The sequence below is a fragment of the Curcuma longa genome, unplaced genomic scaffold, assembly GCF_044706935.1.
Source record: "Curcuma longa cultivar G26 ecotype Majalengka, Jawa Barat unplaced genomic scaffold, ITB_CL_G26_1.1 utg18532_np1212_1030455_RagTag, whole genome shotgun sequence".
Lineage (NCBI taxonomy): Eukaryota > Viridiplantae > Streptophyta > Magnoliopsida > Zingiberales > Zingiberaceae > Curcuma > Curcuma longa.
Genome location: NW_027435598.1, coordinates 40,233 through 52,702, shown reverse-complemented (window position 1 = coordinate 52,702; position 12,470 = coordinate 40,233). Strand labels below are relative to the sequence as shown.

Sequence of the window (12,470 nt, the reverse complement as noted above, 5' to 3'; positions counted from 1 at the left end):
ACAATGACATCGCTTTACCTTAAATTAACTTGGACTAAAATTAATTATTACGATTTAAGTATCCTTAAAATAATGTAAATTTAGATGTAAATGACTTCATACAATAATATTTATGATAAAAATGTTGTCCCTAGGCAATGGTGTAACGGTAAGACATCCGAATTGTGATTCAGGGACTCGCGGTTTGATCTTCAGCTACGGTGTATATGTAAGAATTTTTTTCCAAATGGGGAACACAATCAAAGGATGTTGGGCATCTGGATTGGTGCGCTTCCCGATTTACTTTGGTGGTCGGTGGGAAATTTTCGTAGGACTTACCCCAGGTGGTGGGATTTATCATTTTTTATGATAAAAATGTTATTACAGACTGATGTATAATTAAATTTACTTATAATTTTGTCAAAATCTATCATAAGGGCAGAAGGATAAATTAGGGTGTAAAACGATTTTTAGTATTTAAGTATGTTTATTTTCTCATTTAGCTATTTAAGTTTATTTATTAAAAATTTTATTAAGCTTTGATTTTTTATATTTAATATATAGCAGATAATTTAATTTAAGATTATAAAAAATTGTATATTATTATATTTTTATGTATTTAAATAAAAATATAAAACTATTTTTATAATTCAGATTTAAATAAAATAATAGAAAAAATTATTTATAAATTTTATTAATAAAGGCTAATAAACTAAGCTCACTAATTTTTAAGTTTATTTGTTTTGTATATTCTTTTACTATTTAAAAAAATGAATGAGTTTTTATCAAATTTAATATTAACTCTAAATGAGAGAATAATATATTGGGATTTTAGGTGATACTCTAATATTATTAGATAAGATTGAATTAGTAGAATCTTTATCACCAATTTATGAGGTTTGACATAAGCATATCATGTTTAGGGAGGGACCATCATGTTCTCATATTCAAAGTCTTATGAGGCCATCATGTTCTCATATTTTTCTGATTGGTGGGATTGTTTGGTTCACCATGAAATTCTATGTTGAATGGTGCCATCACAATTTCTTGGAGCTCAAATCTCATCTTAAAATATAGAATTATGATGACATGCACATAGTCATGAAATGACATCATGTCATCTCATTTATAACATCATCTAATGATTTCATTTCATGTAAGTCGATTAGCAATTGATCTAAAGCAAGACAACATACATGCGCACCCATTAAGTAGTTTGTACAATTAAATCTTTAAATTCTTCACTAACTTTATTTATATATAATGTGTAAAATACAGCAACGAGATAATGAAATAATCAATCTTTCTCACTCAGTTTCTCTTACTATTAATCATGAAATGGATCGTTCTAAAATAGTCTAATTGAACTAAACAGCAGCAGTGCCAATTAGCTTTCACTTGGTTGTTCTGTGAGCCACTGTGATATGAATCCACTGTGTTCTGCAAAAACAAAGTGAATAACATTGGACTCGATTTCATAATATAGCACAAATTAATTTGGTTTATAAATTTTAATTAGTACTAGAAAATATAATCTGAATTTACTATGTTTGTCGACAAAAATCTACGTGAACAGGGACTCACTGGGACGATCGTCATTGCCGGGAGCACGGTCGTAGCACGGCACCAGCACGGCGAAGCTGTCTTCCGACGAACGGAAGTCCGGACCGTGGGGCTCCAGCCATCCCACCGCCCAGTCCTCCTCGTCGGAGTCGGAGCAGGAGACGCATCCTCCGTCGGGGGGCACGACGACCGCGTCGTGCTCCTTGTCGACCCTCGGATCCGTCCGCCTCCGCCGCCGTGTCCTCCAAGTTTCGCCGGATGGGGACTGCGAGGTGCCGAGCCGCCCTCCGATAGCGGCGGCGGCGGTGGCGGAGGAAGATGAAGAAGAGTTCCCTGGGTTCAGTTTGGGGACTTCGCGCGGTTTCCGGCCCCAAATCCACGAAAATAAACTGAATTCCATGTCGAAATCTTCCTGCAAGATCGAATTTTGCAAGCGAATACCAGAGACTTGTCTCCAGAATTCGGTAAAAATGAAATCAAAATCGTTTCTTTCTTCTTGAAGGAGGACCTCGAGGGATCGAAGATCTGTGAAGAAATCAACAACTCTAGCCCCCAAAATCTCGTCGTCGTCTTCCACCATTTTAAATCCCCGGCACGTGCACGGGATTGCGCTAAAACAATCGACGGTCAAGATTCACTGGACCCAGTTGTCGTGAGGGATCGCCGTTGGTTGCTGACTTAGATGCACTTCACGCGTTAGAAAGATGCAATGAATCTACCCGAAAATTCTACCGGAGGCCCTCAACTAATTGGAAAGCTAAGTTTCATTTCAATAAAGGCATAATTCATTATCCTAATAATCTCACATAATCATCTACAAAGATATAAATTAAAAAATTAAAAAAGGTATTATCTCGATCAAGATTCAGCGTTTATCCACTTTAATCAGAGACCCGTGGTTCGATCCTCAGCTACGGCATCAAAGGATATTCTTCCAAATGGGTTTAATTTGAAATGGATGCTGGAACGGATTGGCAATTTACCCTATATATTGGTCTTTTAAAATCTTTATTATATTATTATATTTTTTTAATAAGTAATTGTATATTTTATTGTATTTTTAAAATTACTAGAAATTTTAACGTTAACAATGTAATTAAAAAATTTATATTTGTCAACGTAAGAAATTTATAAAAGCAAATTTTATAAAAAATAATCTAATTGGTAATTTTATAAATGATCAATAAATTCACACTATTCTTATAATTGATATTGTCAAATAAATTCAAAATTTTAATGATTGAATCGAAATCTAATTAATCTAATAAAATTTTAAAAGATATCAAAAATATATTTTTTGTTTTTTATAAATAATATTATCAAAATATATTTATTTATATCCTCTTCTAAAATAAAAAAAGGAATATATAAATACAAGCTTATCTATATTTTCAAATTCTGAAGGAGTATATAATTTACATTAAAAAATTTTAAGATAGCCAATAAATTTACTCTTTCTTATAATTAAATAATTTAATTAGCTAAAGAAAATGATATAGATTAGTCCGACGAAAGTTTCCCACTGACCACCAGGGTAAATCGGGAAGCGCATACGGTGACCAATCCAGATGCCCAGTATCCTTTGATTGCGTTCTCCATTTGGAAGGCAATTTTTATAAATACGCCGTAGCGGGGGATCGAACCGCAGGTCCCTAAGTCACAACCCGAATGTCCTACCGTTGCACCATTGCTCCGGGGATGAGCCATCTATGTATAATAGATCATATATGTCATTGCATCAAAATTCCAATCTTACTTAAAAGACTTATGTAGTCATTCATGTTGTATTCAATTCATAAGTTAAAAAACTCAAAAGTTATGAAACTTTTATAAAATTTATAGAATCAAATGTAGAAATTTGCTATTGGGTTTGTTTGCACGTTTGTTTTGGATCTAAACCATTATATTACTTAGGTATGACACGGATAATAATTGAATCTATCAAATCAATAAAATAAATTGAATAAATTAAATTTTTTTAACAAATTTAATCGATCAAACTTTGTTATGAAAATCAAATAAATCAAATCGATAAAAAATTGATTATCAAATTAAACAATTTTTTTAATCAACATATGTGTTATTATTGGATAGTCGAGTCAATTATCAAGATTGTATAATTTTGTATTTTGTTTAAAGTACTGATTAAGCAACATGAGTCAATTGCTTATAATACAATAGTCAGACTATGTCATGGCTCTTTTAGAAAGATTTGTGTTTACAATAAGAGTTAACATTTGTGAAGTCAGTGATATTATTATAGAGATCCTAAAGATGATACTCTCTTTTTTTTCTGCAAAAGGTGGAATCCGTCATCCTAGCGATCCCACATAGTCGGCGCCACAACCATCTATGAGGAGGAAAATCGAGAAACTACACAGTAATGAGGCAAATTAATGCATATAATTCATACTGATCCAAACTTTGAAAAATATTATACTTAAATATATCCTTGAACCTTAGATATAAATAATCTAATTTCATATTTAGAAACATCACTTGTTCAATTATTCTCTAGGATTAGTTTTGTTTGTTGATATATACTCAGAAGTATTTGGCATTAGAAGATGTAATATCGTATGTCGATTTGACGTTATAAGCATACTCAAAAGCATTTGTGTTGCTTCTGTGACATCTGCTACATACTTTTCCCATGGTCTCTGACTCCTGTAAATAAAGATTGACTATTTAATAATCAGGCAAGAATCATGTAATGTAATGTAATCAATGTTAATAAAGATTGTTAAAATGGATAATGTAATCTGGTACAATATTTCATACTCAAGTTTTTTATTATTGTTTATCTCAGATTGATTCTTAAACCTCTGCACTCTGATTTGTGACTCAAAAGTTTAGAGTTATAGTACTGCCATAAAACTTTTTCTATGTGATCGATAATCTGGCAATATATGAAGAAATGATATGCTTTTCTCGTTCATTTGGATATTGCTCTTGACAAATTGCTAAGGTTATGTAATGTAGATGCCTACACTCCTCCAAACTAGAGATGCTATATGTAAAAAGTGATGTCACGACAATAAGCATCATATTGAAATAGTTGATGTTAAACATTTCACTAGAGTTGTACCACCAACATGGGAAGTTATTATCAACAGGAATGTTTTGTCCTCGTAGTATGTCATCTTTTAGGTCTTAGCAAGATGATACTCTCTTCTAGATTATCAAAACTACCACAGTAATGAGACAAATTAGTGCATATAATTCATACTGATCTAAACTTTAAAAAATATTATACTTAAATATATCCTTGAACCTTAGATATAAATAATCTAATTTCACATTTAGAAACATCACTTGTTCAATTATTCTCTAGGGATTGAAGCAAACCCCTTGTTCCGAGATAAATTGCAGTTTCCAAACCTAAAGAACTCTAGGTTGCGCACCTTAATTAACCAGAGGTAAGATTGTAGGTGTTTACAGTAATTTTTCTGTACAGTTCAGAATGCAATGGGATTTGCATATTCCTTACAGAATAGCGGGAAACAATCTATTTGTTTGAGCATGACATAGTGAAGCTCAAAATTTCTCCACCTTCATAATTGAGGACCCTATTGATTAAAGTATACTGTATTCCTGACAATGGAAAGTCGTATAGCGACTACCTCTTGAAGTTTCTCCCGTACAATTATAATTTGTTTTATTGAATTCAATTGACTTGTTGATCTCTGCATTCAAGCTTCAAATTTAATCTGATTGCACTTGTATAAGTTAACATAATATTATCCACAAAGAGGTAATTTTGAATATGGTTGATAACTTCAGCTAGTATTGACCTATAAAATTAGGGACTGCTTACCCTTGATTCAAACCTACAACTATAGGAAACTCATTTGTCCAGAACTCACCATGGAATTATCTAGGGACTATCATAAGCTTTTCTAAGTCAATAAAGATCATATGAAAACAATTAACATGGTCAATATGCTTATACCTTAATCTCCTAAATTTTTCTTAGCCAATGCAAATGTTTATCATCCTTCAATGAGCAAGTTTCTTCCAATTTTCAGATATATTAATTATTTATCCACTAATCATTTTACGGTTGGCAGTTTAAACTGGCAGCATCAGCTTTGCAAAAACCCTAGGCCAAATCCAGATATCAAAACTCTTTTTGTTGATCATTCATGTGGGCAACCAAATGGTGCACTTGCTCCATCACCAGTAAACAATCCACTGCTGGGGGTCATGCCCAAAGCAGGAACTTTTCCTCCATTGGGTGCCCATGGGGTAATTTACCAATTGTTGAATTTTGAGTATTACTGTGTTCCATGTCACATTCTCAACAAATTTCTTCTCCAGTCTTTTCAGCCTGCTCCAACACCAGTTCCAACACCCCTTGCTGGTTGGATGTCTAGTCCTTCAGCTGTAACCCATCCAGTGGTCACTGGTGGACCTATTGGGCTCAATGCACCTACAAATCCTGGTAATATGATGGATTGTGCTAATTAGTACTAGAAGATTATTGTGAGTGATGAGATTAACAATGGCTTTTCTGTTCAATATAGTTGCAATCCTAAAGCACCCAAGGACTCCTCCAACAGCCAACCCTTCTATTGAATATGCATCTGCTGACTCTGAGCATGTATCTAAAAGAGCAAGGCCCCTAGGAATATCCGAAGAGGTAAGCTGGATGTTTCTAATCTAGTCTATTTTCCTTTTGGTTTTGGTGGTTAGGCGATCCCAACTTTATCTTAGTACCGACTACATGATTCAGGTAAATCTGCCTGTCAATATATTGCCAGTTTCCTATCCTCAGATCCATAACCAGGCTACATTTTCCCTGGAGGACTTACCAAAAACAGTTGTGCGGACGCTGATCCAAGGATCAAACCCCATGAGCATGGATTTTCATCCAGTCCAGCAGACTATTCTTCTTGGTATTACTTTTCAGTAGCTTATTATTATTTACTATGCTTGTTTTACTTTTGAGGTATTAGCACTTTTCTGTCATTGGTTTCTGAGTTTTTTTTCCTGTTCTCGTATCCTAGTTGGTACAAATGTTGGTGATATTGCATTATGGGATGTTGGCACCCGGGAGAGATTAATTCTGAGGAATTTCAAGGTTTGGGAGCTTGGAACTTGCTCCATGTCCCTGCAGGTTTGATTTCTATGTACTAGATTATACACTGCTGTATGGTTCTGGCTCTGGTGCATTTTTCATTTTGTTTGACATGCCCCTTGTGCCACTCAGGCTTCTTTGGTAAAGGATCCTGCTGTATCAGTTAATCGCATAATATGGAGCCCAGATGGCTCCTTGTTTGGTAAGCTTATTCTGTGTGGTAAAAACAAAAAAGACTAATAGTGACTTCTATAAGATTACCAAGTTATGGTGCAGGCATTGCTTATTCAAGGCACATTGTCCAAATATATTATTATCATGGTGGTGATGATATCAGACAACACTTGGAGGTTGGAATGGCAATATATGCATTTTTGGGCGATCCTTGTTTCTTCCATTCTTATTTATGACTTCTTTTGACATCCAAATGGTAGATTGACGCTCATGTTGGCGGTGTCAACGATATTGCATTTGCTCATCCTAATAAGCAGCTTTCTATAATCACCTGTGGAGATGACAAGACAATTAGGGTTGGTAGAAATCTTTGAATTTAAATTTTACGTACCTTTCTTTTTAAGTTTTTATTGAAGTTTCTGCTACATTAGGTGTGGGATGCAACTAGTGGCTCTAAACAACATACTTTTGAAGGCCATGAAGCACCTGTATACTCTGTATGCCCACATCACAAGGAGAGCATTCAGGTGATTTGACAGTTTAAGATTTTTTTTTCAAAGTCAAATTCATCTTTAACTATGGTTAGACATATTGGCTTAGCTTTTACTTAGTGATTTTAAAATGGTTTATTAATCTTTAGCTTCGTTGACTTGCAGTTCATATTTTCAACTGCATTAGATGGAAAAATAAAGGCATGGTTGTATGACAATCTGGGATCCAGGGTAGATTATGATGCTCCAGGTCACTGGTGCACAACAATGGCTTATAGTGCTGATGGTTCAAGGTCTGTTTACGGCTACTACCCTTTGCACAAACAAGTTTATGCTTGTTCTCTATCCCTCACAATTTTGGTATTTCTTCATTATTTTTTGCAGGCTCTTCTCATGTGGAACTAGTAAAGAAGGGGAGACCTTCATTGTGGAGTGGAATGAAAGTGAAGGAGCTGTAAAGAGGACATATCAAGGTTTCCGAAAACGTTCACTAGGAGTAGTGCAATTTGATACCACAAGGAATAAGTTTTTGGCTGCTGGTGATGAATTTTTGATCAAGTTCTGGGATATGGATAATATCAATCTCCTAACAACTGTTGACGCTGACGGTGGCCTACCAGTAATCACTCTCTTTCTTGATATATATGAATAAATTATTCTAGTAGGAGCCTTATGTGCCACTTCTAACATCAGGCAAGTCCAAGGATTAGATTCAACAAGGAAGGAACACTATTGGCTGTTTCTACCCATGATAATGGAATTAAAATTTTGGCAAATGGTGATGGACTTCGTCTATTGCGCACATTTGAAAATCGTTCTTTTGATGCTTCTAGGGCTGTTTCAGAGACTGCAACAAAGGTATCCTTTTTTGAACAGGATAAATTGCTTCTTTTAACATAACATAAATTTAAAAGAATTTTCTGATGTTTATGCTTCATGATACAGCCTGTAATAAGCCCACTAACTGCTGCTTCTGTTGCAACATCTTCTGGAATAACTGAGAGAACTGCTCCACCTATCACAATAGCTGCTGGAATGGTCAGATTTTTTTCCCCCTCAATATTCTAATCTATATTCTTTTTGTAATAAAAGACTCCTACATTTTTACCCAGTCCATTTTATGAATCTCAACTGATTTTTATGCGGTAGCATTTGATATTGATAGAATGGAGAAGGCAGAAACATGGTAGATGTCAAACCTAGAATTGCTGATGAATCAATGGACAAATCAAAAATCTGGAAGCTTACCGAAGTCACTGAACCAGCTCAATGCCGATCTTTAAGGCTCCCGGATAGTCTTAGAACAAGCAAGGTTAGATCTTTGTAGTGTAGGATTTCATATGTTGAACATTCTACAGTTACACATTTCTTCTGGAAAATGTTTTAAATATTTGCATGAAGTCCCTTTCATTGTACTAGTTGCCTTATTGGTTTGAGTTAACCTAGTTCAAGGTAAACACATTTTTTCTGTTAACTTTCCCATGCAAGATGTATTAGATCTTGCTTCACATCAGAATTTTGCTGAAGCATGTTAGGCCTTTTGGGGCAGGAAATATTGCTGCTCCTTGTCTGAACACATTCTTTTATTGTCAACAATCATAAGAAAGTTGGGTTTTATATCATCATATATGAACACCTTAATAAAGAAAATGACAAACCAATGCAAAAGGATGCACACAAGCAGTACGCAAGCTTGAATTCTTTCACTTGTATTTTATATTTTCTCCGACGAAGATCATTCCTCTACAAGTATAGAACAAGTTATATTCTCCAACTATATAAGATCAGTCTCACAAATCCTTCTAATGCAGAAAACAATAGTTTATTAAATCTTTCTTTTATTGGCCATAGCAAACTTTGGTAAATGTTAGTCAAACCTGGTTAGACCTTTGAAGGAGACTGGGATTATCATTGGGCCTATAAAGGGGTCTGAACCCCTTATTTCAATCATCTCAGTTAATAAAATTAGCCTCTTTTGAAACCCTTGGTGTCGCTAGAGGTCGTTGCAGCTTGATTTACCTGTCTCATTGGTAAAACTAAACACAAGCTCTTTTTTTTTGGCTTGAAAAAATCAACCCAAAATCAAACCAAAACTGAAACAGTTTGGGCTGAAACAAAATCAAATTTTTTTTCGATTTGTTTCAGTTTAAACCAAATTTTTTATTAAAAAGATCATAAAAACAAATACACACCGACTATCATGCTACTAAACAAAATATTATTTATTTAACATCTAAGTAACAACCAGAACAAAGACAATAATTAAATACATACTAAATATTAGGATTAATTGATGTTAAAGTATATGTTTATATTTATATAATTATTTATCAGTTTGGTTCGATTTTGTCGGTTTCACTAGGATGGAAACTGAAATTGAACTGAATCTGGAAAGTTTGACTACTTTCCAACCCAAAACCAAACTTAAAAACCGAATAGCCTATTTTTTCGATTTGGTTGGGATTGGTTTACAGGTTTAAGGCTAGGCCTGCCCTCCCCTAGGTGCCGCATCACCTTTTTCATGGTCAAAGAAACTATTTCGATGACCACTGATCCAAGAGTAATCCACAACTACGTGCAGGCAATTCCATGTATAGATAAGTATTACTTGTGGTTCCTCCAGAGAATAGTTATTTGTTGAATTGAATACTCACCATTCTTCTTCTTAGTGAGTTACAAGAGTTTGACTTTAAATGTACATGATAAACTTGTTGGGAAGGTGTTTGGATGTCACACCTTGTTCATATTTCTAATGCTTGATGAGAGAGGTGTTCACTGGAAATTCTGTACTGAATCCTATAACTGGATAGAGCAATGAAGTCTCTATTTCTTGTAACTTGCACACTACAGAAATAAACATGTAGATGAGTGCCTTTCGCCATTAGATATATACGATGAATCCTTTTGCCTTGCCTATCTTGCGAGAGAACATGATTGAAGGTCCTGATTATCCTGACTAGAACTTGGTATTGCAGATTTCAAGACTGATCTACACCAATTCTGGTGTTGCCATCTTGGCTTTAGCATCAAGTGCAATTCACCTACTCTGGAAGTGGCCTCGTAATGAACGTCATTCAAGCGGAAAGGTGAAGGATGTTAAAATACTTTGTCAAAGTGCCACCATGCCAATGAAATTGTATATTTATACAATTTGATAAATATATACCTTTGTTTGTAGGCAACAACAGGCGTTGCTCCCCAGTTGTGGCAACCACCAAGTGGCATATTGATGACTAATGAGATAGCTGACACAAATCCTGAAGAAGCAGTCCACTGCTTTGCACTTTCGAAGAATGACTCGTATGTTATGTCCGCATCAGGAGGGAAAATATCCCTATTCAACATGATGACATTTAAGGTTAGCCAATGACCAGATAGTGCAATTTAGCTTAAGTTATATTTGGGATTAACCGCTTTGTTCTTACCGCAGACTATGACGACGTTCATGTCACCTCCACCTGCAGCAACTTTTCTTGCATTTCATCCTCAAGACAATAATATAATTGCTATAGGAATGGAAGACTCCACTATTCAGATATATAATGTCCGAGTTGACGAGGTATTTTGCTACTACATCAGCATGTGATAGCTGGGGAAGGAATCTTGTAGCTTACAGTATGCATGCTTATGCAGGTCAAGAGCAAACTTAGAGGCCACTCTAAGAGAATTACTGGTCTTGCCTTCTCCAATGTTTTGAACGTGCTGGTCTCATCTGGAGCTGATGCTCAGGTTATTTGTCGCCCTCTTCTTACTGTGAATAATTAATAATGCACACAATTTGGCAATTGTGAATTGCATTCATGGAGATTTAAGAGGTATATGAAATGCATGCTGTTAATGGTTATGCGTATCGTCCCTTTTCCCTTGCAGCTTTGTGTGTTTGGAACTGATGGGTGGGAGAAACAGCGAAGCAGATCTCTGCAAATTCCTGCTGGGCGTACTCCTGCTGCCATTGTAGATACGCGAGTTCAGTTCCATCAAGATCAAATACACTTCCTAGCTGTGCATGAAACTCAGATCGCTTTGTACGAAACTACTAAATTAGAATGCGTGAAGCAGGTACGTGTCTTATTCTGAATATCGTATCGTATATGTCATGATATACTCAATTCAGTGAACCTTTTCGTCTGTTTACAGTGGTCACCTCATGAGGGTTCTGCCCCCATTTCACATGCAACATTCTCTTGTGACAGCCAGTTGATATATGCCAGTTTCTTAGATGCAACCATATGTATATTTCATGCTGCCAGTTTCACTCTACATTGTCGCGTCCTACCAGCTGCTTATCTCGTTGGCAATGCGAGGTACCTAGTCGAACCATTCATGTTGTGTACTTTCTCATCCATTTGCTGCATTTTGTATAGTCGATTCAAGGCTTGGCACAAACCTTTTTGACAACCATCATAGAGCAAGCATATCTTCCAGGTCATTAATTGCTTATATTGCTTCTTAATTCTTCAGCATTCAGTAGAAATGCTGTTAATCTTAGGACTATAATCTGAGAACAAACTGATAAAAGCCCTTTTCTGTATAAGTCGGTTCGTACTCGCATGATATCGATATGATTGCTGTACAAGGTGGAGCGGGATGTGCCATTTGAGAATTACTATTGAGGTTATCACCTTGTTTTCCCCTCTTTTCGACAGCGGTGCTGTATACCCACTTGTGGTTGCTGCACATCCATCAGAACCAAATCAATTTGCCTTGGGCATGACGGACGGTGGCGTCTATGTATTAGAGCCACTAGATTCGGAAGGAAAATGGGGCGTTAGTCCGCCCGCTGAGAACGGTTCAGCAAGCAGTATGTCTATCACACCCCAAGCCGGAGCCTCTAATTCCGAACAACCACAGAGGTGACACAATACTGCAAGCACAAATTTTAACCCTTTTCCTCTAACTGAGGTATGAAGCCAAACCAGCACCATTTCTGCACAAAATGCCTTTCCGCAGCGACTAACAATGCTTTATTCTTGTGCCTTCATTTGCAGTCATGGAGTCTAGTTTCAAAGCTTTAGTCCTACAAGAAGCAGTCAAGGGATTTCTCGCAATCGACTTCGCTTTTATATGTCGTCTTATTTGTATGTAGGCAAAGAAATATCCCTTGGTAGAATTGATTGTGTTGGTTATGTGATGTGAGAAAGTTGTTTTTTATTTTTATTTTTATTTTTAATATGGTATCAGAA

At 35.7% G+C, this 12,470-nt stretch overlaps 2 protein-coding genes across 2 annotated transcripts; one reads left to right on the top strand and one right to left on the bottom strand.

The window, feature by feature from the left end:
- Positions 1-1,293: 1,293 nt before the first annotated feature.
- On the bottom strand, positions 1,294-2,122 carry LOC141819736 (uncharacterized). Its single transcript, XM_074706981.1, has 3 exons — positions 2,051-2,122; positions 1,564-1,954; positions 1,294-1,419 (listed from the first exon to the last, which is right to left on the bottom strand). The coding sequence occupies exons 1-3, from the start codon at positions 2,120-2,122 to the stop codon at positions 1,367-1,369; spliced, it is 516 nt and encodes a 171-aa protein (XP_074563082.1). The 3' UTR covers positions 1,294-1,366.
- Positions 2,123-5,618: 3,496 nt separating this feature from the next.
- Positions 5,619-12,459, top strand: LOC141819808 (protein TPR3-like). The gene is made up of 22 exons (XM_074707063.1): positions 5,619-5,790; positions 5,863-5,986; positions 6,069-6,184; positions 6,278-6,440; positions 6,552-6,661; positions 6,755-6,824; positions 6,899-6,972; positions 7,057-7,152; positions 7,228-7,323; positions 7,453-7,580; positions 7,672-7,906; positions 7,981-8,145; positions 8,233-8,325; positions 8,453-8,599; positions 10,263-10,373; positions 10,466-10,645; positions 10,718-10,846; positions 10,921-11,016; positions 11,158-11,346; positions 11,425-11,591; positions 11,934-12,189; positions 12,276-12,459. Exons 1-21 carry the CDS (start codon positions 5,749-5,751, stop codon positions 12,142-12,144), a joined length of 2,742 nt encoding a protein of 913 aa, XP_074563164.1. The 5' UTR covers positions 5,619-5,748; the 3' UTR covers positions 12,145-12,189; positions 12,276-12,459.
- Positions 12,460-12,470: the final 11 nt, after the last annotated feature.